The following is a 26,379-nucleotide window of genomic DNA, read 5'->3' on the forward strand; positions in this document are numbered from 1 at the left end:
CGGGGTGGAAAGGGGGCAGTGGGGTGTGTGCCTGGGGCCGGGCCGGCGGCTGGGAGGCCGCGGGTGCGGGGAGCGACGGCAGTTTGCTCCTCGGGTCTCCCGGCCGGCGCCGGCTCCCGCGGGTGGGGAGGAGAAGGAACCAGATGGGCGGGTTCAAGCGTTGGCGGCGGCGGTCCCGGGGCTGCCGGCTCCTCCCCGCGAGTGTGCCTGTCTGCCGCTCGCCGCGCTGAGGCAGTGCGGCGGCGGGCGGGCCGAGGCTGCCGCCCAGCGCCCTCACCGAGGCCATGCCCCGGCCCTAGCGTGCCTGCCGCAGCCCGCGCCCAGCGCCCCGTCCCGCGCCCCGCAGCCCCGCAGCCCCGCAGCCCCGCGCCCGCCGCCGCTTCTTCAATGGGCAACCTGCTCGGCGGGGTCAGCTTCCGCGAGCCCACCACCGTGGAGGACTGCGACTCCACCTGGCAGACGGACTCGGAGCCCGAGCCCGAGCCCGAGGAGCCGGGGTCGGCCGGCGACGGCGGCGAGGGCCCGGGGCCGGAGCCCGAGCAGCCTGCGCAGCCCCCGGAGCGAGTCGGCGGGCGGCCCCGCGCCAGCCCCGCGCCGGACGAAGACGCCGAGGCGGCGGGCGCCGAGCAGGTACGCGGCCCCGCGGTGGCCTCGGGCCGGGCCAGGGCGCCCCTGCCCCTTGAGGAAGGACGTCGCCGGGGATAGGAGCAAGCGCCGAGCGACCCCCGCGCACAGGGGCAGGGGCGCCGGGGGCTGCTGGTCCTCTGCGGCCAGACCCCTCCGCGCCGGCGGCCGTCCCGCAGCCCCGCGGACCCGGGGGCCTGTCGTGGCCGCGAGCGCCGGAGCCGTCCCCTGCCGGCCTGGGGCCTGACCGCGGGCACGACAAGGAAGTCCCTCAAGGCAGAATCCAACTTGAATGGGTGTTTTCTTTGCCTCTGCAGCGCAGCTGGGTGCTGCGAAGGTGGGGTGGGAGGAACCTGTCTAAAAATAGAGGATGGTGAAAACTGGTCTAGTGCGTGTTATTGGTAAAAATTACCCAGAATAAGGAGGGACTGCCCCTAAGGAGTAGCGAGCACTCTCCCCTACAGTGGGGTCTACAGCCATTAAAAGTACTGTGGAAGGTCCCCAACCGGAGTTAAAACGCCACAATTCTTACCCTAAGTAAGGCCTTTCAACTGAGTTCAGGGCACTCTTCAAAACTCTTGTATCATCCAGAGACTTGTTGATCCAACTGTGCTTAAATCATTTGCCTAATTCAATTTGGAGGAGAGGTTAGTAAAGAGAGAAATATCCTTTTAACCTCTGACTTACTGCAAATAATTCAGACAACTTTGAAAAGGAGGAACTGTACAGCCAGCCCTCTAAAGAAGTGCGCGTCTGGAGGTATTTAAGGTTTGTGGTTCTGCATTAGGCCCTCCTCTTTCTCAGCTGTGGAGGAATGAGAGTGAGGAGAAAAAAAATGGAGCCCAAAGTCAAATATGCCCACGGGTGTTTGGCTGGAGTAGAGGAGTCACCACCTAAATATTACAGCTAAAGCTGCCTCATAAATCTGGATGATCACCTCTGTGTAGGTCAGGAGAAAGCGAAGTCCTCGTGCAGGCTCTATGCTGAACATGTTATTTCAATCGCCTGCAATTTCAGGGGTTGGGGGGTTGGGTGGGAATTGCTGTTTTTCGTCCCCATTTTAGACAAAACTGAGGTTTAGAGAATATGAAAAGTTTGCCCAAGAACATCCAGGGAGACAATGAATGATGCAAACCCAAGTATGTCTGTAACCAATGTAGAACCTTTAACCTGTTGGAATTGTGACTCTCTCTCTGCTCCTTGTGTTCTGATTTGTGGATGGGTCATTTTGCATTGCGAATTCAACCCCCCTCCCCCAAAAAAGTATTAGAGACTGTATGCCAGTTTTCCCCTTTCTCTTGTTTCCCAATTAAGTAGCCTTCTCAAAGAATCTTGGGATATCAAAAAACACCAGCTTAGATTCAATCCATCTAAGTAGGTCCATCTATATAAAACAATTTGATAATTAATGTTTCAGTCAATTACTTGTGACCCCAGAAAATGGTGGACCACAGCAGCCATCCCTTTTCCCCTTCAGTGATTTATTTTTCTTGTTAGTGTCACCATTTAACTTCTTTAAAAAATCTCCTTTTTAATGTTGCTTTTTGACTATCATTTGTTGCCTCTCCCCATAGTCATTTGCAAGTACTGCTAGAACTACCTCTAGAACATATCCCAGTGTGGCGACTACTCACCTCCTTCGTTGCCCTTATTCCTAGTTCAAGTGAATATTTGACCAATGATGGCGCCTTTAAGTAAGATGGGCAAGTCTGGGGAAAAAGCATCATCAGAGGTTAAATCAAGAATTTTCTTGAATTTTATATCCTATTAGACATCCAAGTGGAATTCTTAACGTATCTATGGATGAAGCCTTCCAGGGCTGCAGTCATCAGCTTATAAGAATGGTGGTGTACAAAGTTGTGGGAGATACGTGGCCATTAAGGAGTGATGAGGAATAAGAACTAAACCCTGGACACTCCTCAATTTAGAACATATGAATAGGAGGAGGAGCCAAAGAGAAGACGGACAAGGGGAAACCAATGAAATAGGGAGAAACCAGGAGAGTTATGGCACCTGACAGTATTTCAGGAAGGAGGGAGACATTTAACTGGCCCAGTACTGCTGGGAAGTTGCCTGAGTTGAGCCTTGAGACATGGTTTGGTGAAAATGGAGATTTGTTGGTGACACTGAAAGAGCCATTTAGATGGAATGCCAAGGATGAAAGCCTGATTGTGGCACGTCATGGGAGAAGAGGAAGAGAAGACAGGGTTAGGTATGCACAGTTCTTTGGTGATATTTTACTATAATAGGGAGCAGAGCTATGGATCTGCATTTGAGGGGGGATTTGGGCCAAGGAAGGTTGTGTAGATACTATGTTTGTCTGCCAAGGGGAATGTTCTAGAAAGAGAGAAATTTTGATGATGCAGGAAATAGGAACAACATATTAAGGAACAAAATCCTTAGCTGAGCAGGTGAAAGGAGACAGGATAGAAATTCCAAAAGGAGCAGAAGTTAGAGAAACAAGGTCAGATGCTCGCAGGTTGGTACAGTTAGAGGTTGGAGGATGCAGTTATTCTCATGATAATCTTGGGAAATAGGTAGGGCATGAGTCATTATATTGTTTCACAGAAGGTAAAACTAAGATTCAGTTAAGTGGTTGGCTTAAGGCCTCACAAATAAGTAGCAGAGTTAAGACAACCCAAATCTTGGGCTGTTGACAGTTCGCCACGGTTCCTATCATGCTCCTTCACTGGAGCTGAAATGCATTCGTGGCTAATTAGTTGGACTTGCAGCCTCAAGCCTGGGATTCCAGTTCCTGTGCTGTCACCAAGCTCCAGGCCTTGTTCAACTTCTCTGAGCCTGGGTTACCTTGTTTCTAAGATGGAAACACTAAGAACTGCCATCCCGGTATGTCATAAAAATCAGATGAAATAATATACATGTAAGTGCTTTGTAAATGGAAAAGTGCTTTCTATACAAATGTAGGATGATGATTCATTTGGTTGTAGCTCAGGCTAAATAGATTCAGAAACTTGCTAGGCAGAGCTATTTTGAAACGTGTGGCAAGGACCAGAATTTAAGCTTTTCCTTGCTTATGTAACATGACAGAGTAGCTAATGTTAAACATCAGAGAATTTGGTGTTAAAGTAAGTATCTCTATCCTTGTAGTAATAGTGAGAATCACACCACTTCAAAAATGTGCGAAAATTGCTTGGAGGATGCTGATCTGTCAACACAGATGGGGGTGGAGGATGATGAGAAAGGGATCGGGAGGGTGGTGAAGCTCTTAATGAATATTCAGACCTAAACTTTGTCTTCTGTTTCATCATCGTCATCTGTCTTATTGTCCTTCTGCATGACGCGGGACACAAAGTACTTCCTTACACATTCTAACAGTACATATAGTTAGAGAATTGAAACTGATTACATTGACCCATATCTTACATTTTAAAAATTATTCATGGTGGTGAGAATTTTTAGAATTTAAGTAGTATGAATAAACTACCGCATATAAGTTACTACAATCTGAAGTTCATTTCATTTGAGAGCTTTTGCTACTTTGTATATACGTATTTTGAATTTGCTGATTTATGTCACCTTGTGTTATTACTGGATTCACAGATTATTCATGCTTTTGTGTACTTGTTATGGTGCTACAAAGGATGGAGTTTAGAAAGCTATTTAGTTTGTTTTAAAAATCCTCTTTTCATAAGTTTTATTTTCCTTCTAAGTACAGCTAAATGTTGCAAAGTTAATGACAGTTTTCTTTGTAGGATTGACTTCTTATCTTAACAATTTTTTTGTATTATGTATTCTAAAATAAATTTTGTCATAGAATCACTTGTGTGACCTCTGGCAAAGTAAATGTCTTAAATTCATTTTGAGTTCTATTTCTGCTGAATATTGATCTAGAACATTTGGCCTCTATAGGCTCTTGGTTTTATTCAGTAAAACACCTTAGGACAAATGTTATTGGGTTCAAATCAGGCAAAAAGAATGCCAATAAATGCTACTAGGAAGCCTTATTAAAAGAAAATTTCTAATATTGTCATTATTCTGAACAGCTTGATACTTTTCAGGCTTTCCTTATGGATGTTCATTATTTTAAATGTTCTGGAGATTTCTCAGTGAGATTATCTTACTTCACCATGTAAATGGAATTTCATTTTTTATTTTAGGGTGGTGAGTCCACCGAAGCAACTGCCAAACCAAAGAGAAGCTTTTATGCTGCAAGGGATCTGTACAAATATCGACATCAGTACCCAGTAAGAGCATAGAACGTTTTTTCTAAAATGTAAAATATTTCCTGTTTTTTCTTATTTTGTGGTGCTAGTAAGCAAACATGCGAGAAGGGTCCTTGTGCCTTTTTTTATGTGTCCATATGCTGGAGATTGATTTATTTTTTTCCTTTAGCAGAACTTCAAAGATATTCGATATCAAAATGACTTGAGCAATCTTCGGTTTTATAAGAATAAAATTCCATTTAAGCCAGATGGTGAGTAATCTGCTGTCCTGGTAAAAAGCAAACTTTAAATAATAACATACACCTAGTTGTTCTTTGTTTGTTCTGTGGTCAGTACCTTCTTAATGCATTTGTTCATCGACTGGCTTTACTTTGCTATGTGGTCTAGTCTGATGTATCCCCAAAGTTTCAGACTCTAGACTTGTGAACATCCACTTGGCAAATTCTGGAGGAATAACTAGATTAGCAATACCTTCCCACCGCTTGTTCATGGTAGCTATTATCTGAAGGAGAGTGGGGGCCACTTCTATGAGAGGCAAAGAGATGAGATTTATAAATTTATAGAATCACAGAATATTATATTACTAGGAAACATTAGAGGAAATCAAATTAATCTTCCTCATTTTAAAGATGAGGTCACTGGGTCTTAAAGCTTGAATGACTGACTTGTCTGATCACTTGATTGTAGGGTTGGGTCTAGGATCCAGAGTTCGATATTCTTTTCCCACCACACCATACCCCCAAATTATTTAGGATATAATTGAAAAGTAATGTTTATATGAGAATTATCTTTCCTGTTGATTTTCAGAGTCAGGGGTCAGGGAGCTTCACCAGTCCCAGTCCAGTGTTCCGATATCCTGGGAAGAGAACTCCGGAGAGAGTAGATCTCCATTCAACTTTGCCAAATAAACTGCCTCCTCCTTCAGAACTGTAAAATTGCCCTGGCAGGATTTTCTAAGATTCTCCCCCTATAGGGAGAGGATGCGTTCACTATGGTAATACGCATATTTCACTGAGGCACCGTGCTGTGGTTCATGGCGGGCATCCTAATTTTATCCAGGTCAAACCAGCAAAGTTGGCTTCTCTCCTTCTCGCCCTTATCTCTGTGAGGTGACCAGATGGCCCTGGCTTCTGCTCTTTGCTCTTAGTGGAAGCTGAGCCAAATTCACAGCCATGTGAGTCGGGAATGAGGGTCATAGATTGCAAAGCTTTCCAAGTAGCAGGACTACATTCTTTGGTGAACTAACTGGAGGAAGGCTATCTGAAGGCTGAGAGGAGGAGTTCCTGTACTGTGCACTGAGAGATGTAACAGTTGGGAGTTAGGATTTAAGAACATTGTTGCAATGGCCAGATCCACTTGTCTTTAATTAATTTCTGGTGTCCCAAAAGTCTGCTCTGATTTAGGAGGAAACCTCTGGGTAAAAATGCTCTGCTGTATTTACTAGTGATAGAAACACACTGCTTTATTTACTAATTGAAATAATACTAATTAAATTATTGGTTTTTTAGGACCTGGGACAAGAAAACCTTTTGAAGAAATGCAATGATAGATTGTTAATTTGACTCTGACTTGAATTTAATAAAATTTACCTAAAGGAATGCCTTCAAATATTAAAAACGTTGGACATGACAGTATTTAACTGAATTATTTTTATATTTCCTTTTTTTAAAAAGATTTTATTTATTTATTTGAGAGTGAGAGAGCACTAGAGAGAGAGACCAAGCACAAGTGAGGGTTAGAGGGAGAAGGAGAAGCAGGCTTCCCCCTGAGCAGGGAGCCCGACAACGTGGGGCTCAATCCCAGGATCCTGGGATCATGATCTGAGCTGGAGGCAGATGCTTAATGGACTGAGCCACCCAGGCACCCCTATTTTAGTATTTCTAGTAGTGAATTAATTAATTAATTAATTAGTTAATTTATATTATGTTCAGTTAGCTACCATATGGTACATCATTAGTTTTTGGTGTAGTGTTGAGAGACTATGGACTCCAGGAAACAAACTGAGGGTTTCAGAAGGGAGGGGGTGGGGGGATGGGGTAGTTGTGAATTTATTTTTGAGGTAGTAATTTAAAGTAATAACTTTAAGCACTGCATTAATTTTTTTGTAATCTTTACCACAAAATTTATTTTGAAATCTTACACGGTTGGTGTAGGGGTCAGGAGTTTTATCTAAGGTCACATAAAATGTTATTTTAGTTTATTATATAAATTACATAAACTCATCCAGTTTCCTCCCCAGCATATGTACATGTACACATACACCATCCCCCCCCCCAACATACACTTGCCAATAAGCATAAGCCTGCAATGATGTATTGTAATTATTAAGCAGGAGGAGGGATAGTTGGAAGGGAAATTATGGAGTAAATGGTTTTAAAATGCTGATAAAGCCAGCGGTATGATCACAAACAACTTTTTACTTAGCCTTCCAAGAGTAGACTTCTACAAACTGGTGATCTCTGATGAAAACAAGAATGAGATGAATTATGTTGTTGTGTTTTTTTCTATAAAATCGACTAAATGGCCACATAGTCAATTGTGGGGACCGAGACAGTATTAGAGAAGCAGGAGGGTTTTGTTCTATAGTTGGCCCTGGAACAGTGTAGGGGTAACGGGCGCTAACCCCGTGCAGTCAGAAATCCGTGTGTAACTTTTGACTTACCCAAAACTTAATTGCTAATAGTCTCCTGTTGACTGGAAGATTTACTAATGGCATAAATAGTTGATGAACGCATATTTTGCATGTGATAGTCATTACGTACTGTATTCTTATAAAAAAGTTCAAACTCATGTTCAAAGGTCAACTATACTAAGTTCTTACGGGGAGACAGTAGGATGTGGTGAAGAGGCCTTAGTTTTTGGAACCAGAAAGACCTGTGTTCTACTCCTAGCTTTATTCTTTTGTTAGTGCGTGACTTTGAACAAATCGTACAATGTCCTCATTAGTAAAATGGGGATGGTAGCACTGGTTTGGGAGAGTTTTGTGAAGATTAAGCTGGACGATGTATACTGTGGGTAATACGGATCCTTTTTCTTCCATTTTTCCTTCTTCCCTTTCCATCTCCTTTTTCATGCTTTTCTCCCTCTCTTTCTCTTCTCTCACCTTTCTTTTATTCCTTTTTTTTCCCTGGGCTACATTTCATTTTGATCCCACCTTGTATTTAAAGAACGTAGGACCATCTAGAGCAGGGCTTGGCAAACTTTTCTGTCGAGGGCCGGATAGTAAATATTTTCAGCTATGTGGGCCATGTAGTCTCTGTTGCAACTACTCAACTCTACTGTGGTAGTGTAAAATAACTAATGAAGTTGCATGGCTGTGTTCCAATAAAACTTTATTTATAAAACAAATGGCATAGTTTGTCAGCTTCTGCTTTAGAGTAACACTGTCTGGTAGAACTCTCTGTGATTTGAGGTGCCATTGAGTTTTGAAAAATTAGGCCTGTTACATAACTGAGCATATGGCATAGGGTATTCTTCTTGGTATAATTTTTAGGTGCTATTAGTAAATTTCAGAGGTTTTACTATAAAGATTAAGTGGTTACATGTTACAATGCCTTCAACAGTGTCTTAAATGTCTGGCTCATTTTCTAAATATTTACTACCTAGGTGTTTACATTGAAGAAGTTCTAAATAAGTGGAAAGGAGATTATGAAAAGCTGGAGCACAACCACACTTACATTCAATGGTCAGTTACATTTCTGTATCTTGAACCATGTCGTATTTAATCGTGTGTGTTTTCCAGATAACATTAATATAACAATATTATTTTTCTAAAAAATAGGCTTTTCCCCCTGAGAGAACAAGGCTTGAACTTTTATGCTAAAGAATTAACTACATATGAAATTGAGGTAATGCAAGCTCATTTCATTTTATAGGAGATGGCCAAATAATATTGCTATTTTATTGTCCTAGTAACTACTGAATCATTTCAGCTAACTTTTTCCCCCCCTTAGGAGTTCAAAAAAACAAAAGAAGCAATTAAAAGATTCCTCCTGGCTTATAAGATGATGTTAGAATTTTTTGGAATAAAACTGGTTGATAAAACTGGAAATGTCGCTCGGGCCGTTAACTGGCAGGAAAGGTTTCAGCATCTGAATGAGTAAGTAAAGCCCCTGCCGGTGCATTGGGGCCAGCATGTTATTTTTTCTTGGTTGGAATTCTCTGTGGAACATAGGAACAACTAATAGATGGGCCCCGGAATTTGAATTCAAAAGCTAGTCTGAAATGCATTTTATCCGTTGTTCTGTGTTCTAAAGTATAACAAAACAACAAGAAATGGATGAAATTGCTGGTAGGAATAAGGCCATTCCGCTTCAGAGCTCTTTCTTCCTGAAACCTCTCTACTGCCCAGGCCCCTCTTTATACGCGGTTCTTGGCATTTATGCTTCTTTCTTGTACACAGGTTTCCACATCCCCTCTGCTAGGTTGTGACCTTCTTGTGCACAGTCTGTCATTGAGCATGGTACCTTCTTAGATTACATCCATAAACTAGGCCTATGACATATAAAAGTCATTTTATAAGGCTGAGCTTGTGCCTATACATTGCTAAAAAAGAGGGAAAATTAGAATCTTCAGTATTTTGGTAAAGAACAAAAGCCCACTTTTGCTTACTAAATCCTACAACCTGTGAAGAAAATTTTTAACTTGGCTTCTTTGGAATTGATTTGCTGTATTCTTTTGCCTGGATATTTATAACTTTCATTAATACTTACACCCAAAGTTTATTTTTCTTATTATTTTCTTTGTATGCAAACTGATTTTTTTTTCTTTTTAATTATGGGGTGACTTATGAATGCTGGACCATTAAACCAACAGCTTTAAAGCATTTTTTTTTTTTAGCACATTATAATTAGCTGAGTTGGGCAAGTACCAAGAAAAAACAAAGTAACCTAAGAAATTTTTCTTTGCCCAACAGTTTTGAGCATCAATTAACTGAATTTTTTGGTGTTTTTCTAGAACTTTCATCTTGGTTTGCTAAAATGAGTATAAGTATTAATGTTTAAGCCTTAAGACTTCTTTTTACTTTATTAGTCATAGTCAACACTATTAAAATGGTAGCTTGTACTAAAACACCGAAGATATGGGCATAAAGCTTTATGATCCTGATTAGAAGACCCATTAACTCATAACTCAAGTTAAATTTGATTTATAAAGGACACTTACCGCAGAAGCATATACGCCGCTGCCTGAGCAATCTGGGCGGCTGTCTCTGGACAGTTTCTAAACCCTCCTGTCATACTGTCAACGAAAGCTATACGCAAGTAGCCCACTGACGTGAAAGACAGCAGCACGACTATCATTGTAGGGAATCGCCATCCCAGCTTCTTGTTTCTGCTTGGACTAGCAATCTTGTTTAGTAAATGTTTGTTGAACAAACAATGAACAAAAGACGTTTGCCAGGTTAAATCCTCCTTGGGGTTTTATTTTCAGTTGCTCTATCCGATAGTTGGCAATAGAACCCTTCTGAAGGTTTTAGTTAAAATGATCTCCTGGCTTGGGTCAGGGGAAGGGAGCCTGAAGTAACCGTCGCATTCCCTCGCCCCATTCAGATCCTTTTCTTTCCACCGCGCACTGTCTCTCCTTTTCCTTTCCCTGGGTATTGCACAGAGCTTTTATTTGTGTTTTAATCTGTGTGACATCTTGAGTTTCTTAGAGTAGGCAGGAAACTCAATATATTTATAGTAGCCCAGCAGACAAAAAAGTATTGAATGAAAGTGAAATGAAGTAACGTTCAGTGAACAAGTGACCATGACTAAAAGAAGTGAAGTATTTTCAGACACGGGAGTACAAATATATAGAGCAACCACTCAGATGTATTTCTGATTTTATTTGTAATCACCTTAGATTGTGGGGCCACACTTTAGAGCCTGGATTTGCTTCTCACTTGTATTTGCCACCTCCTTGCTCTTGCCTTTTGTGTGTTCTCTCTTCACCTACCTGGTCTTCCTGACACCTGCCGTCCTGTTTACCACCCGCAGTCGGGAAGCGCAGCTTCTCTCTTTTATCTGCTATGCTTACAACATTAGGAGGTTTTAGCTGCTCTCTTCTCTTCCATTTTGTCTTTGTCATATTTATTTCGAATCCTACTGAAGCGCTCAGTTTCTTTCTTGTATACTTCTGTTCCATAAGCCTCATTTTCATTCTCTTCAACCCAAGTTTTTGTCCTTTTCTACTGTTATGTAAATATTTTAAATCAGAGCGTGTGTAGATACAGATAAATGTGTGCAGAAATTTCATCTTGGCCGTACATCTCAGACTGGATATGTGCAACTGACCTGGTTGCAATAGAGTAAATTTTGTTGGATCATGTAACTCATCTTTGGGATTTTTAAAGAAAAATATTCCCCCCACTTTTCCATACATCTCTTTCTCAGATTTATGAAGCAGATGTTGCTCAAGGATTTTATCACTGAGTTTTTGGAGACTAGAAACTCCATACTAACCTAAGTCAACTCTGCTGCTAATGGCACATTGTCTTAACCTCATTCAAATTCATGCTGTCTTAGAAGACTCTTCCTTCCTAACTATTAAAAAATACAGATTCATAAGACTAAAACGTGTCTGCTATGTTTTACCCTTTGACCTCAAAGAGTTGAATATTGAGATAATACTTTTATGCTAAACATCCAGAAGAATGGGAATGATAAAACTGCTGGACTTGTCTTTTCCAAGGTTTGGCTAGCCTGAATCATTAAGGTTTTCCTTTTGTCCAGACAAACTTTCTTATTAAAATATAAAACTGTGGAACCATCCCCTTCTGTCCCTCAGATAGTTCAACATCCTTCTTCACTTTCCCCAAATAATTTGCTAGCTCTTTGTAAATGAAATACTCCAAGAAACCAAAGCAGGTATATTCCTTGCTTGTATAAAGTTCAATGTCTGGTGTATAAAATAGGTTTTAGGAAGTTAGAAGTAAGTGGTGGTTATGGTTGTGCGTCACTGTAGGGTCAATAAATACCCGGGCTGTTGATGATGCATGATTAATACACGCAGCTGAAGAAGCCTTGAGGATATGGCCAGGTATTTGTAATAAGGCAACTATTGCCCAGTGACACAGGGCAGGTATTTTATGAATTGTGAGAGAGAGGCTTGGAAAGCCTTCATCTGATAATGGCCTTAGTTTGGGAACAGAGAAGTAATTTGGGGAAAAGGGCATCATTGGAGTCCATGCCATTATAAGCAAAATTTAAAATTCTCTGGGAAAAAGGAGAGAGAGGCCATGGGTGGAAGATAATTAGGTGATTAAGTTGGGATAGGTACGTATAGGTGGCCCTTAGTACCATATTTAAATAATAACAATAACAATATCAATTTTAAATAGTATCTAATGTTTTTTGAGTTCTACATGCCCTGCATATGTCTCAACTCATTTGATTCTTCTAGCACTCCAGTAAGATATGGGCCATTTCCCCTATTTTACAGATGAGGATACTGAGTCAGAGAGAGATACCGTAACCTCACGTAGCTGTGGGTGGTTGAGCCATGGCGTGAACTCAGGTGTGACTTCAAAGCCCACGCTCCTAACTATATTCTGCTACAGGAGTCAGTTTTGCATCCTTTGTTACAATTGTTCTAGCAAGGTAGAATGGTTTTTAATGCTTTCCTTATGAACTGGCTAAAATGGTGGATTTTGCTGACACTGTAAGTCATACCTTCAGCTGATAGCTGATGTTGCGTTTGTGCTTGGTACCAGTTACGTGTGGTGGGTACAGTATAGCTGGTGGTGTTGCAAATAATTGCTCTAGTAGTCACATCCTCAGAGCACTTAAACAACAATTCAGCATGAGTGGGAGTCAATTTTAGATGTAAATATTTTTCAAATACGAAGAGCTAAAGCAACAAGGGGAATTTATATTATATATTTGAATTTCACGTAGATTGGCATTACATTGCTGTATAAGGTTTTAATAACTTCTCGTTTATTCTTCCAATGGTGTCTAATATGGCTTTCAGTAAAGTCATTTGGTTGGAAATATTTTTCCAATACTTTTCTTTCCCCTGCTTTCCTTCACCTGATTTCCCCCCCACATTTTATCCAATCCTCTCTTTCAGGTCCCAGCACAACTATTTACGAATCACTCGTATTCTTAAAAGCCTCGGTGAGCTTGGATATGAAAGTTTTAAATCTCCTCTTGTAAAATTTATTCTTCATGAAGCTCTTGTGGAAAATACTATTCCCAATATTAAACAGAGTGCTCTGGAGTATTTTGTTTATACAATTAGAGACAGGAGAGAGAGGAGAAAGCTCCTACGTTTCGCCCAGAAACATTACACGCCTTCAGAGAATTTTATCTGGGGGCCGCCGAGGAAAGAACAGTCAGAGGGAAGCAAAGCCCAGAAAATGCCTGCCCCTCCCACCTCTGGTCATATCAGTCAAACTTCTATGCACAAAAAATCCAAGGACTCCAAAAATTCCTCCTCAGCTGTTCATTTAAATAGCAAAACAGCCGAAGAAAAAAGAGCAGCACCTGGAGGGGCTGCAGAGGAGACAGACAAGCCCAGCGCCGAGGAGTCCAGCAGTGAAGCTACCAAGCCGGGAACCACAGAGGATGCTCCTGCCGAAAATTCCAATTCTGAGCCCGAAAAACCAGTCACCAATCCCACAGAGAGGAAGGAGGGTGCAGCTCCTCCTGAAAAAGAGGAAGAAGGTGAAAACCCTAACAAAGACTGTGAAGATCCTGGAACTGCAGGTTCCCACGAAGACGGACAATTACAGTGAAGTATCAGAGAACCCCCACCCCAGCGTAGGTAAGGGGGGAGGAACTGTACAAGGTCTCCGGAAGAAGAGGTCACATTGCAAATTTTAGCCATCTGTGTTTGTGATTTCTGTTGTCAAGTTTTGTTGTTGGTTTTTTATTTTGGGTGACCATGAGTTAAATCTTCAGTAAGAAGTTTTAAGCAAGACCCAGTAAACGAATGTGTTCTGTAAGGCTTTTAGGATGTGATGTTTCAAATTCTGTACATAATTATTAGCTTTTAAATGACTTTCAATACATCTGCAAATAATCACGTAGTATTTGATATATCAAATAAATTCTTTGGGAGATTACAGTCAAGAGGATAAATTTCATTCTGTTGCCATGCTTTTTTGCCCAATTTATGGATTTATTTTTTAAGCTGGAAAAACAAATTTGGTCGTTTCAGATGTGTTCTGAAAGTGATTTGGACTCATCATTACAACACCTCAGCATGCTTATTTTTAAATTCTGGTACATGAAATTTATGTTCTCAGGGAGCTATAATCTCCCAGCCCATTTCTTGGCCCCACTGTCCTTTCCTCCTTCCCTCTCTCAGCACTTGCCCTCATTTGCCATTTTTGTCAGCCAACATGTGCTTTTCTAGGGAACGTTCAAGTGATCCCCTGTGCTGAAATTTAAATGGAACAGGGGGCACTTTCAACTGTATGATAATCAAGAATTTGCTTTTTTAAAATAATAAAAATGTTTTTCTCTGTTAAATGCTTAAGAACAAATTTTGATGCAGAGCCCAAGAAAAGGATTTTGCTTTTATAAGGCTGTTCCATATAAATTTGGTGCTTGTTTCTGAATGCAAATGACTAAAGAATTAAAAAATAAGGGAAGAAATTACTCATTTTTCAACAGCATGCTTCTTATACTGGCAACAAGGCAGTGGTCCCTAAATCCTCGACTGTCTGAGTGTTCTGTGGGCTATGAAATTAATATTATTGCTTAGTCCAGAGTATCTTTAAAAAAGAAAACAATTTGATGTATCTCTAACTTGTCAAACCTTGAAATTGAGAATAGATTTGAAATTCCATATCCTCAGGCTTAGCAAGCGCTTAATGTGTTGATGCTGGTTAAGAGCAAGTAATTTTATTTCCTGTGCTACTATTACTAATTACAAATCAGAAAATAATCAGAAACGCTGTGGTGAGAACTTCAGAGCATACATACAAATACAGTTGAAGCAATTAATAGAAAAAAAATTTCACTTTCATTTGGAGCAGAATTGGCTTTTGTGTATCTCTTGGGCTTTTAGATTCACTTTAACCCCCCAAGAATTTTTACTATGTCCTATTTGTTAGTCGTATCACACCGTCTTCTGTTACCTTTGTGATCAGGGGATTTCCAGCAGAGGATTTCTAGAGACTATATCAACAGTATGCCTTTAGAAATACTTTATTGCTTCGAAGTTTACACGAAGCATCACAGTTGCTCAAACTTGACTTTTTAAATATGAATATTAGTAACCAAGTTGTATCTCCTACTCCAATTAACATAGAGCGTTTTCTCATTTTTGGTTCCCGTAATATCCCAATTTTTGCTTTCTTTTGTTTTGTGAAGGGAGCATAAAGATTCGGGAAAACAATTCTGCTTTTGCATTTCAGTTTCTTTTTTGTATGGACCCTGTAATGTGGTGCTTGTAGCAATGTCCCCTAGCGCTAATAAACAGTTTTCCAGGGTTAGACGGTAAGAGTAGTTGTCACATTGAGCTGAAATGTAGGAACATGATTAATTCAAAATAGCTCACCAATTTTGAATACATGATAAAGTGTTCAGACTGCTTTCTAAGTGTAAAATATTAAAAATGTGTGACCAGATATTAAAATATTAATAAACAGTGGACAGAGACTAAAATAAGTGGATATAATCTGAATGACTTGGAAACTATAGTATATCAGAGCCCTTACGAGTAAAAACATTTCATTCAAGAATTTAACTTTTAGAATATTATTCCTAATTAGGGGTTTGATTAGATTGTGCCAATTAATTTGAGAATATTTGGTCTCAAGGGAAAAACCACCTGGCTCCCATTTAAAACAGTGGCCTTTTCCCACGATGTCGTGTTTAAGATCCATATTCATATGTAATAGTATGATTCCTCTATTTAATCTGCAAATAATTTACGAGAGAATTCTTCAGTGGAGAACAAGTGAGGGGATGTCATTCCTTTTGCAGATAAACATTATGAGTGTCGAATTTTTTTTCTATGAAGAATACTTTGTACAATTAATAGTTTTTTAAATAAGATCTATAGATATGTATTTATGTGGGTCTCAGATATGAAACAGCCCTCTGGGTTTGACTCTGATGTTTTGTATTTTTAAAAACTACCATATGCTTGCAAGAAATTTATTGAGAAAGCTGTTTTAAAAATGCGGTGAAGCATGGCCAAATAGCTAGAAACATTATTGAATCTTTGCAAATATATAGACTTTATTGCTGTACCTTGGACTGCGAGGATATAAACATTGGCTATTGATAAAATATTAAATTGCATTTCATGGCAAATAGATGTTATATCGCTTGGTTAGTCTAGTACATTTCTAATATTTTGTGCTTTCATATCTCTAAGGAGATAATATATGTGAAAGTATTTTGAAATACTGTAAAGTGATATATAATTATAAGATATATTTCTGTACGGTAGAGAAAAAGTTTATAACATTAAAAATATTGTATCATTATACAGTTTCATGCTCAATCTCATAAGAAACTCTAAATCATGATAAAAGTGAAAAATGTGTCTGCGTTCTCTAAATCAGGTCTAGTTCTCAGTTCAAAATTTATTTTGTATAGTTTTATTTTGAATTTAGGTTTTGAGACTACTTCTTTTCAGCTTCAAGTAGAAAATAAAATGTACAACTCAGGAGTTACTAGAGAAGTTCTAAGATTTTTTTTGCTAAGTATTAAAAATATAAACATATGAAAATGTCATTTAACACCTGTCGTTGTTACTGTTTCATATTTTGTTGTATAGAATTACCTACTTTGCTTCTAGCTTTTATGCTTTAATCTGAGTGAAAATATGATCTGGTGGAAAAGGAAAAACAGTGCAGTGTTCTGAGTTTCTTTAAAAGACCATTTTAGTAGGTAAACTTCCATATCAAGTGGTCAAAAACTGGTTGAACTGACAGAGACTATTTGGTTAACGGTTTAAAGTTAAATTTTCCAAGTTTAAAATAGAATTATGATTGAGTTTATACTCTATGGAGTAACTAATCAACCAGGTTTTTTTGTCTTTCTATAATTGAGGTTCTTCTAGAAGCTTTATTTTCTAACCTGAGAAAAGAAGGACATTCTCGATCTTACCTGAATGTAGCTTCATCTATGGGTCTTTTATGTCTATTTGGGCTGAGTGGGGATCCTTTGTTATAGGAGTGGTTTTGAAGATTTCTAATCTGTTTCCCACTTAGATAATTTCCCTTTTGTCTTTTGGGGTATATGTGTTAAATATAAGGTAGGCTGGAGTTAGAATTGCTAGAATCATTTCAAATGCAGCCGTGGTTGTAGAGAATGATGACAGGTAGTCATCAGAGTACGGGTCAATCAGGGTCAATGTAGGATCTGGAAAGTTAGGAGTGACATATATTGGCTTCTTTCAACTTTGAATTCCACAGTGTTTATGACATGAACAGATTTGTGTGGGTAATCTCTAGGGTGACAGTGAGTACTACCCTGCCTCCTTCCCTGTTCTAGTTATCCAGCCCACCCAGCAGATTGTGTTCAGGGACAGGCTGTGTTTTTAGAAATCCCTTATTACTGAAGTTAATAATAATATAGTTATAAATATGAATGCCTGGAGGTGTCCAGATGTGCCTTAACTAATGTAAATGGTTTTCATTCAGAAGTTTAAATTTTTACTCCGCTGTAAAATCTTGCCACAAGGAACTTTCCAAACCGTGAATATCAGTTATTTTAATGAATTTATGTTGGTGCTTTTTTCATTTTGGAGAACTTTCCCTTTGTGACAATAGTATTAGTTCGTAAGGAAGTGCACTTGCCACAGTGTTCAGCAATGGGTTGTATTTGACAAAAAGTGTTTACGGTAAGAAAGATTAACTGCATTGGTACATTTATGCTCTTGCCTGATTTTGCTACATGCTATGATTTTCATTTAAACATTTCTCAGTTACTACAAGTAATATTTATCTGCATTTTACCCTCTTCTTAGCTGCAGATGGATGCAGAAAATGGAATTCTGCTAGAGAATTATTTAAAAGTTTAATTCCAGTAGATGGTCAGAGGACTCTGAAACCAATTTTCTTATTAGAAACATTTAAAAAGCACTGTTTTTGCTTTTTTTCCTAGATGAGAATGTTTTTTGTCATCTGCTTTTTTCCTGATCTGTTGAGAATTACTGTTTTAGTTATTTGTGGGAAATAACTTCTTAATATGTTTGTTGCTTGAATTAAAGTTTTCATATGGAGGATACAATTAAGTACTTTGTTTTATGGCTTAAACTTTGCCTGGAAGTAGAGTCGAGAATGGGGACTAAGAATCAGGTGGGCGGGCATCTTGGTAAAGTGGAGCCAACACTGGGTTCCAGTCTCTCCAAAGGCACAATGAGTCCTCAGAGCTTCCTCGGAATCACTAGGGTATTGAGCCCCATTATCCCTGACTTCTGAAGAAGGCGGACTACCTTGGACTCCATAGACAATTTTAATAGGTACCAATTTTCACAAAATATGTTATAATTTGCTACTATTTTGTAGTTGTTTAGGAAATTGTGAGCAATTGGACACCTGCTATGTAAATTGTAGATGAATCTTTATAACTATCTTGGGAAATACTGAAACACCATTTCCACCCACCCCACCAGTTCTTCAATCAAAAATTCTTTTGGGTTGTTCTTTCATAGATACATATTAAAAAGCTTTTATAAAATGACTCAGTATATTTTAAAAATGAACTGAAAGGGAAAAGACATTGATACCTACTTGTTATGCTGAAAGACCTTGTTAAAAAAATCAGAAACCTTATGGAAATATATTTAAGCTATGAAGTTTATCATATTTTCATTTTTAAATTATAGTAGAGTTTATGGAACAGTTTACATTTTTAAATTATAGCAGAGTTTACGGAACAGCTTACATTTACATTACAGAGAGATTAGTTATATAATAATATTGGTCCTAAGAAATGTTCCAGTTCTATACTCATTGGTCAAATGGGCATTGTTTTTTTCAGTGCTGATAGATTTAGTTTCAGGTGAAGAAAAGGAAAACACAAATGAAATAACAGATTAGAAACAGTAACAAGAAACTTAACTACAGAAATAAAGATATAACCAATGATGGGTTTGTACAAGTGACAGGATTATTGGGAGCAGGTGAGGAATGATTTATAAGAGCTTTATGGCAGGGATGTGATTTCAGAATTAGCTCTATGTTGTTTGTGCCGAGGAGATCAGGGATTGGTGTGCAGACGGAATTGCATTAATCCTCTCGTGTGAACCGTGACTTCTGCCTACTCCACAGTAGACTGAAACCTTTCAGTAGACTGATAGAAGTAGGCAAATGATCAGATACCAAGTTTAATTTCTTTGCCAGTGTGTATCAACATAGTGGTTTTACTAACAAGAAATTAAACTGAGGGACTGGCTGAGATAAGATTCAGTAATAAGGTTGTCCAGAAATGAAGTAACTCTCTCCCATAAAAGAGTTGACAGCATATTAATTGTGCAGTGCTACAATTAAGAATGAGAGCAAAGCATTAGCTTATTCTTTGACAAGCATTTTTTTTTTCATTTTTGTAAAAAGACCATTTACTCACTTTCCCTAAATAAGCTATTGGCCTTTTATTAGTATTACCTAAGAAGATAGATGGCCAACTGGGTCCTGGAACTATTTCCCTTTGGAAACTACTGTGTCCTTTGTATTTTAAGTATGTCAGGAAAATGGGTATGATTTTTTTTTTTAAAGATTTATTTATTTATTTATTTATTTATTTATTTATTTGACAGAGAGAGACAGAGAAAGAGGGAACACAAGCAGGGGGCACTAGTGGGAGAAGAAGAAGCAGGCTCCCAGCAGAGGAGCCTGATGTGGGGCTCGATCCCAGAACGCTGGGATCACGCCCTGAGCTGAAGGCAGACGCTTAACGACGGCGCCACCCAGGCACCCCAATGGGTATGATTCTTAACAAGATGTATGTTTTACTTCCCACCTAAGCTCTCACTGTCCTGCAGCTACTGGGTCTTTGTGCTCTCTGTTCTACTGCAGTATGAATTACAGAATGCTGTGCATGTCTGTTAGGACAAATACCATGTGTGTGTGGTAGGAGTTGTAACCAGTTTCTGGATCTGTATGGTACTATGAAACACTTATTTTATAATTCTGTAATTGTATGGCAGTGTTATGCCAAAAATGTATAAAGAACAATAGTTTCTGTTGCTGACTGCTGTATTTTAAAATATTGTTTCTGAAATAATATATTTAGAGTTCCTTTAGAGTAATTATTTTTTAAAAACTATTGCCAAATATACATCCTGTAAAATGAATAAAAGCCACTTTATCTTGGTTTAACATTTTAGCATTATGTTAGAGTACATTATATTGATTTTGCATGATTAAAATATTTTTGAAGAGCTGGAACAAATGACTTGCTGTTTTTCTATGATTAGACATATTTTTATGATTATCATGTGAGATCAACATTATTTCCTTTTATCTTGTAAAATAAATATTTTATTTTGAAGGGCGAAACCTTATTTGCATATGAAGTTATTTTCGTTGCAAGATTTTGGAGGGCAGATCGCATGTGTAAATACCTGGATGTTTATTATTTCTTTTTTTGCTTTTCTCTAATGCAAAGTTTAAAAAGTATATTGAACACAGATAAATGAAAGTGAATGATTAATGGAGACGATGTTTCTTCACTAAATAGGGCTGGTCTTTTTAATAAGTCTTTTTAATAAGAGTACAGTTGACACACACGGTCACATTAGTTTCAGGTGTACAAACTAGTGATTCAGTTTCTCTGTATGTCATGCCCACAAGAGTAGCTACCAGCCGTCACCATACAACGCTGTTACAGTAGCATTGTAATAAGTCAGATTTTTGACTAAGAAAAATGCAGTTGTGAGGTGAAAATGAAGAGGTTGCTCTAGATATCATGGGACAGTGTGGATGAAGATGAAGAGGGGCTTGGCTGCACTGATCTAGAGAGGCAGGAAAAGAGAGGACAGAAGAACTAAGAATAGACTGTGGTAAGAGAATGAAATGACATCGCACATAATTGAGAAACTGTTAGGGAAAAATAACAGCCACAGTGATGAGTGAGCATGATTTTAACTGCAGCCTTTGGGATGAATTGTTTAGTAGAGAGGAATGCACGCAATTACTGTCTTGAGGGAAGAATGGGCACATTCTGGTGATAGAGAAGCTTTCTTTTCCCCAAACGTTGAATGTCTGCAGGCAATGTAAAATCCTGAGAGACTGGAGATTCTCAGTACAGTGAGAAATTCAAGACTGAGTCTGCATTTCTTTAAGAGCATAAAATGTAATATGGGAGAGAATTTGGAAAAAAGATTTATAACATGTTCCTTATTTTAAACCTCAAGTGGATGCAAAGCAGGCAAGCTGGTGTTCCAGGGAGGGAAGGAAATCCCAGCCTGGATAAAAGTAATGATGGGTCGTTTGGGTTCTTGTAGGTGATTTTATGCTTTGGCGATTAGGACTAAGGGCTGAACTGACACAGGGAGCATATAAGGATTATCCTGCCCTTGGGATTATCCCTGAGAAAATGTTGGATTAATTGGAAAAGCATTTTATTTATTTTTTTTATTTTTAAAAGATTTTATGTATTTATTTGACAGAGCATAAGCAGGGGGAGTGGCAGGCAGAGGCAGAGGGAGAGGGAGAAGCAATCTTCCTGCTGAGCAGGGAGCCCCGATACCATGGGACTCAATCCCAGGACCCTGGGATCATGATCTGAGCCAAAGGCAGACAGACACTTAAGCGACTGAGCTACCCAGGCGCCCCTGGAAGAATATTTTAAACTGAGTTACTAAAGACAGAGATTAGAGAGCCAGCATGGATTTGACCGAATGATTCAGAAAGATTGGGTTTATTCATTTTGCTATACTAGTTACCACTCTACTATTTTTATAACCCCGGTGTATTTAATACTACCAATGAATATATAAATATTTTCTTTTCAAATGGTGTATAACATTTTTGTTGTGATTGAAATAGCCTGTTTTATCAACTCTCAACTTTGGAAAAGGAAGATTCTAGAGGAAGAAGAAGAAACAAAGAAGTGGTAGATGATGTGAACCAAATGCGATCTGACAGCTCACCTTGGAAAGCTGAGCTTGTCTGAGATCTGTGAACGGATGACTTGACTCTTGTCAGAAAGAGAAGTTCAAGAAAAAGCCCTGAAGGAGTAAAAAGTGAGGGCAAAGAGGTATTTTGTTTAATGGAGCGGAGTTGACTTTCAGGCCAGAGATGGGGATCCACATGGCAAAATCATCACTTAGCGTTGGCTGTGTGGCTTCGGACAGGTCATGTAAATCCTCGGGGTCTTTGGTCTCTCATTGGTAGTAATATCTATTTTGTGAGTTTTTTGAAAGGACTTAAACACGAGGGACATATTCAAGATACTCCTTTACAGTGGCTGCTAGTATTCTAGAAGAAAATGAGATGTTTGGTCATGACATACGTCATGTAGAATTTATCTCAATGGAAATCAATCTGCTCTAATCTGTGTTTACCAGATTTACAGATAGAAACAGATGCCTTATAGTTTTAGTGTAGCTTTTACTAAAAAAGCTACCGGGTATGGAATTGATGATTTTATGTTAGATACACTGATATCAACAGTATAGAAAATTTCCCTCACTGTGAGCATGTGAATGCACAAAAGAGCCCTTAATTACTTCCTTAGTATTTTTTTGAGTGGGTTTCCCTTTTTTGCCAAGAATGAGCTGGAGTATGAGGCAGAGCTGAAGCCCTTTGACCTGGATCAGGAGATGATCTCGTTTATTTTAGGACACTACCAGTATTGGTTTTTATCAAAAGCAGAAAATTTTGATTTCAAACCCTCCGAATAGATATTTTCTTCATGTCTTAGTGGAAGGGCACTTAATAGTTAACACTATTTAAAAATGTGTATGTAGTTAATTCTATGAACACTGTGGCCTACTTGTTATTGTTTACTTATAGTCAGAACTAGGAGGATGAACACTCTTGTGCCAATAAATATTCATCTTTCAAAATTCGAAACTGTAGGTATCTTCGTACTGTGAAATTAAAATGCGGTCACCATAGGTCTTGGGTCATTATCTTGTCAACCACTTATCCTTTCAGAATGCCACACACATACTTTAAATAAGATATGAAATAAATTCTCATGGCGTAGATGAAGTTGAACAGTTTTGTTTTCTTTGGCATTCATTTCGACCGGTTTCCCCTCATTTTTCTGTTTCAATGTCCATTTCTAGTTGGCAGTAAGTGCGGATGCTAATCTTCTAGGTAATGAGGAGGTGACATGACTTTCCTCCCTCTAATGCTGCAGACGCAAGGGCTGGAGGTAGGACCTAAGCCTCCTGGCTCTCTATTCATCGTGTTTGCAGCGGGTGGCCCCTTTTAACTCTCGAGAACCCTTTGCTAATTAGAATGGATTCAGAAGCATCAGTCTAGACAGTGGGCTGACCTATGCTGCAGGATTAATCGAGGACTGGAGTCCTCTCCACAGAAGAGTTTTTCTCACCGCTGAGCATATTTGCCACTGGCCATTGATCAGGTTTAGTAGGCTCTGAAGCAGGTTCAAACACTCGCACGTGGGAAAGAAACCCACTGAGGCTCTGGAAATGGACTTTGAAAACAGTCATCTCTGACCACGTGACTTCCTGTGCATAGTAGCTCCCTTAGATCTCATCTCCGGGGTAATGTGGAGGTGTCTGCGCGGCTGTCACCCTGACATTTCGGATCTCGCTGAAGGGCATCACTACCTCCAAACTGGAAACCAGGAGCTACCTCTGAACTTTGGTTTGTCGACACATCCAGTTTGGCAACAAATTCTGTAAATTTTACTTCTCAAATTTGTCCCTGCTCCACTCCCTCATTTGCATCCCCATTGTCCCCATAGGCCTTTATCTATTGCAAATGACTCCCAGTCTTCCCTCTGCCTTCCAGAGAATGCAGCCTTCGGGAGATGCCGCAGTACCTTTGTATGTAGGGCGCCCCGCATGGGGCTCGGCACATTATAAACACTCAGTAAACAATGACTGAATTAAAAAAAATGTTCAGCAGTTATAACTTGAAACAAGATGTGTACGTGTAGGGACAGTTATTTCTGGATCTATTTCTGAAATAAAATGTTTTTTTCCTCGAGACAAAGAGCCTTCAAAATGAGTTATTGTTATGATAAGTAAACAGATTTACATTGCAACATTTCTGAAGTGTTTAATGCTTTGACAAACCTAGATCATAGTTTCTTCCTGGTTTCTTGGGTCACTTAGAAACAAATGTCATTAATTCAAATTCAAGGTTAAAAAAAGGAAGAACAGTGCATGGTCCAACTTTTCCTGCTTGGCTTGAAATTTTAGGTAAGATGAAGTAATTTAAATATCATGTTCAGTGCATCCACAAAGTCCCTGTTTCCGTGCCTGGCTGGGAGCTAGATGCGTGGAAACAAACAAGCGTGAGCATGAGATGAAGTCTCTCTGTACGAAAAGCATCTGGAGCGTTGGCAGAACAAAAACAACTCCCTTGGCGGTTCACAGCAGAGCTGACTTTTTTTCCCTCCGGTTTTACACTTTAGACCAAAATTCAGATTGACGGTGAAGGCCACACTTGAAGAAATGGCTTTTTCCCTTAATGTTTGATCTTCTGATAATATTCCTTCTTTGATGTGGGCTTTGCTTTTTCCTACATGTTGACAACCAAATTGAAATGAAAAAACTCACTTATCTTAAGCTTCCATTAAATGGACACCTTGTGGAAGTTTTCATGGATGGAAGTAAATGGTCATCCAAATTCTTTTAAACTTATGAGCATTCTTGATGAGCAATCCTCAGCAAGGCTTGCGTGTGTTGTACACTCAGGAAAGCTTGAGCTAAACTTGACTTTGTGAAAAGGGTGAGTCTTCATTTTGTTTGTTCTTTTTTAGCTTATTGTAATGAACTCCAATTATAAAAGTCTAGTGAGCTCACAAAGTCACTCACTCCAAACTCAGTCATGTGAAGAAAATGTACACCTATTTCGTAATAGCTCATCTGAGTCCCACCTCATGACTCCCACCCTGATGATTGGTAAGGACATCTTAAACTTGCCAATGGAACTATTTCTATCACTTCATGTTTATATTTCTCCTTTTGGTTAAACATCTGAACTCCTCAAAATTTGAATAAGAACCAGAATGACCCTGTTTCTTTTGGGAAATTACTGGTCATTCAGGTCTTAAACCCTCCCTTTTTTTCTTGCCCAATATGGCATCTGGAGGTATTGATTAGGTGTACTAAATATCGTGACAGCAGAGGAGAACAGGAGAAAAGATTGCTGGGTGTTATCTGGATGCTCTCTGGGCACAACTGTAGAGTGGCTTGGCCAGCCTGCTCCTGGATGGGTAATTGCTAAAGTCCGGCTGGTCTCAGCTGGCTATTCGAACTTCAATCTGATGGTGCTCATAGTGGAGCTGATGGCCTTCAGTCTTGAAGTTCCTACAAAGAGCAGCCAAATGGGTCTTCTGTGACCATCTCAATTCCACTGCTCCATGCCATGGTGGAAATGGCTGCCAAAAATGTTCACCCAGAAGCTTCGGTGCACAGAAGAGTGTGTGACCCCAGAAAGCTTGGTGCCTTCCAGCTTCCTGATATATCTATGGACATTTTTACAGACTCTGATATGATTTGATTAAAGAGGTTATTTATGCAGAAAGCAGAAGAGAAAAGCAAATAACCCCTATAATAATAAACACAGAGTACTTTCTATTTTTTTAGTATAATCTAGAGTTGGAACAAACTAGAAAATAGGAAGTCCAACACCTGAATTTACTTATAAAGAAATAGGTTTAAAGGGTTGCCTTGGATTCTGTGATGGATCTGCTGTTCACATTAGCTCTAACCTAGGTCTCCCGGCCCCTCAGCTCCATGCTTTTTCCATGATGCAAGGTTGCCTTTCCTATAAGTGCAAATTTTTATGTAGTTTCCTGAATAGATACAGGCGGAAAGATCTTCTGTTAAAACTAGATGCTAAAGTCTACCTTTGAATTCACTCTTTGGTTTACATTAGTTAAATAATAGTTCGGAGGCATCTGTGTGAAAGAGATTTGGTTCTGTGATTTGAACCCCATCTCCTCTGCTTGTCCATGTGGCCTTGGGAAAGGCTACAAACACTTTCTGAGCTCCAGTTTCTTTCTCTGTAAAGTGGGAACAATATCACTCACCTTGGAGATGTCTGAAGTTATAGAACTGCAGTGTTTATTCCTGACACAGAGTAGTAAATATACTGTTATTGTTGTTGCTGTTTCTTGAATACTTGCGGTTTCTGAGTGTTTCTTTTAAAGCCCAAAATTTAAAAGCGAGGGGGAAGGAGGAAAGGGAGAATGGCAAGAATGAAAAGACACAGAGCCAGATCTCTAGATCATATTTTAAGATCGGTCTTTGATTTTTCTTTAGAATTTGTTTCCTGGTTACATAGTGACACCTAATCCTTCTTTATCTAACTTGATGGTTATGAGAAAAAAATGATATTACAAATAGAAGAAGCACTGCATAAGTTAATGTTATTATTATATTTATAATGTAATTATTTCAGGAATCTTGAATCATCTACTTTTTAAATTAAGGAAAATCTATAAAATACCCATCAGGAAACTTGGCAAGA

At 39.3% G+C, this 26,379-nt stretch overlaps 1 protein-coding gene across 3 annotated transcripts; it reads left to right on the forward strand.

The window, feature by feature from the left end:
- Window positions 1–387: 387 nt before the first annotated feature.
- Window positions 388–20,643, forward strand: OGFRL1 (opioid growth factor receptor like 1). 3 transcript variants are annotated; one of them, XM_040643613.1, is made up of 8 exons: window positions 388–630; window positions 4,743–4,829; window positions 4,978–5,059; window positions 8,415–8,493; window positions 8,590–8,656; window positions 8,762–8,907; window positions 12,861–13,556; window positions 19,515–20,643. In XM_040643613.1, the coding sequence occupies exons 1-7, from the start codon at window positions 388–390 to the stop codon at window positions 13,525–13,527; spliced, it is 1,371 nt and encodes a 456-aa protein (XP_040499547.1). In that variant the 3' UTR covers window positions 13,528–13,556; window positions 19,515–20,643. The 3 variants fall into 3 exon arrangements, with proteins under 3 accessions (XP_040499547.1, XP_040499546.1, XP_040499548.1); XM_040643612.1 differs by lacking the exon at window positions 19,515–20,643 and having other exon boundaries at window positions 12,861–16,491; XM_040643614.1 differs by lacking the exon at window positions 19,515–20,643 and having other exon boundaries at window positions 4,981–5,059; window positions 12,861–16,491.
- The last annotated feature ends 5,736 nt before the right edge of the window (window positions 20,644–26,379 follow it).

Source organism: Ursus maritimus, unplaced genomic scaffold (genome assembly GCF_017311325.1).
Source record: "Ursus maritimus isolate PB19 unplaced genomic scaffold, ASM1731132v1 scaffold_29, whole genome shotgun sequence".
In the NCBI taxonomy this organism is placed as follows: Eukaryota; Metazoa; Chordata; class Mammalia; order Carnivora; family Ursidae; genus Ursus; species Ursus maritimus.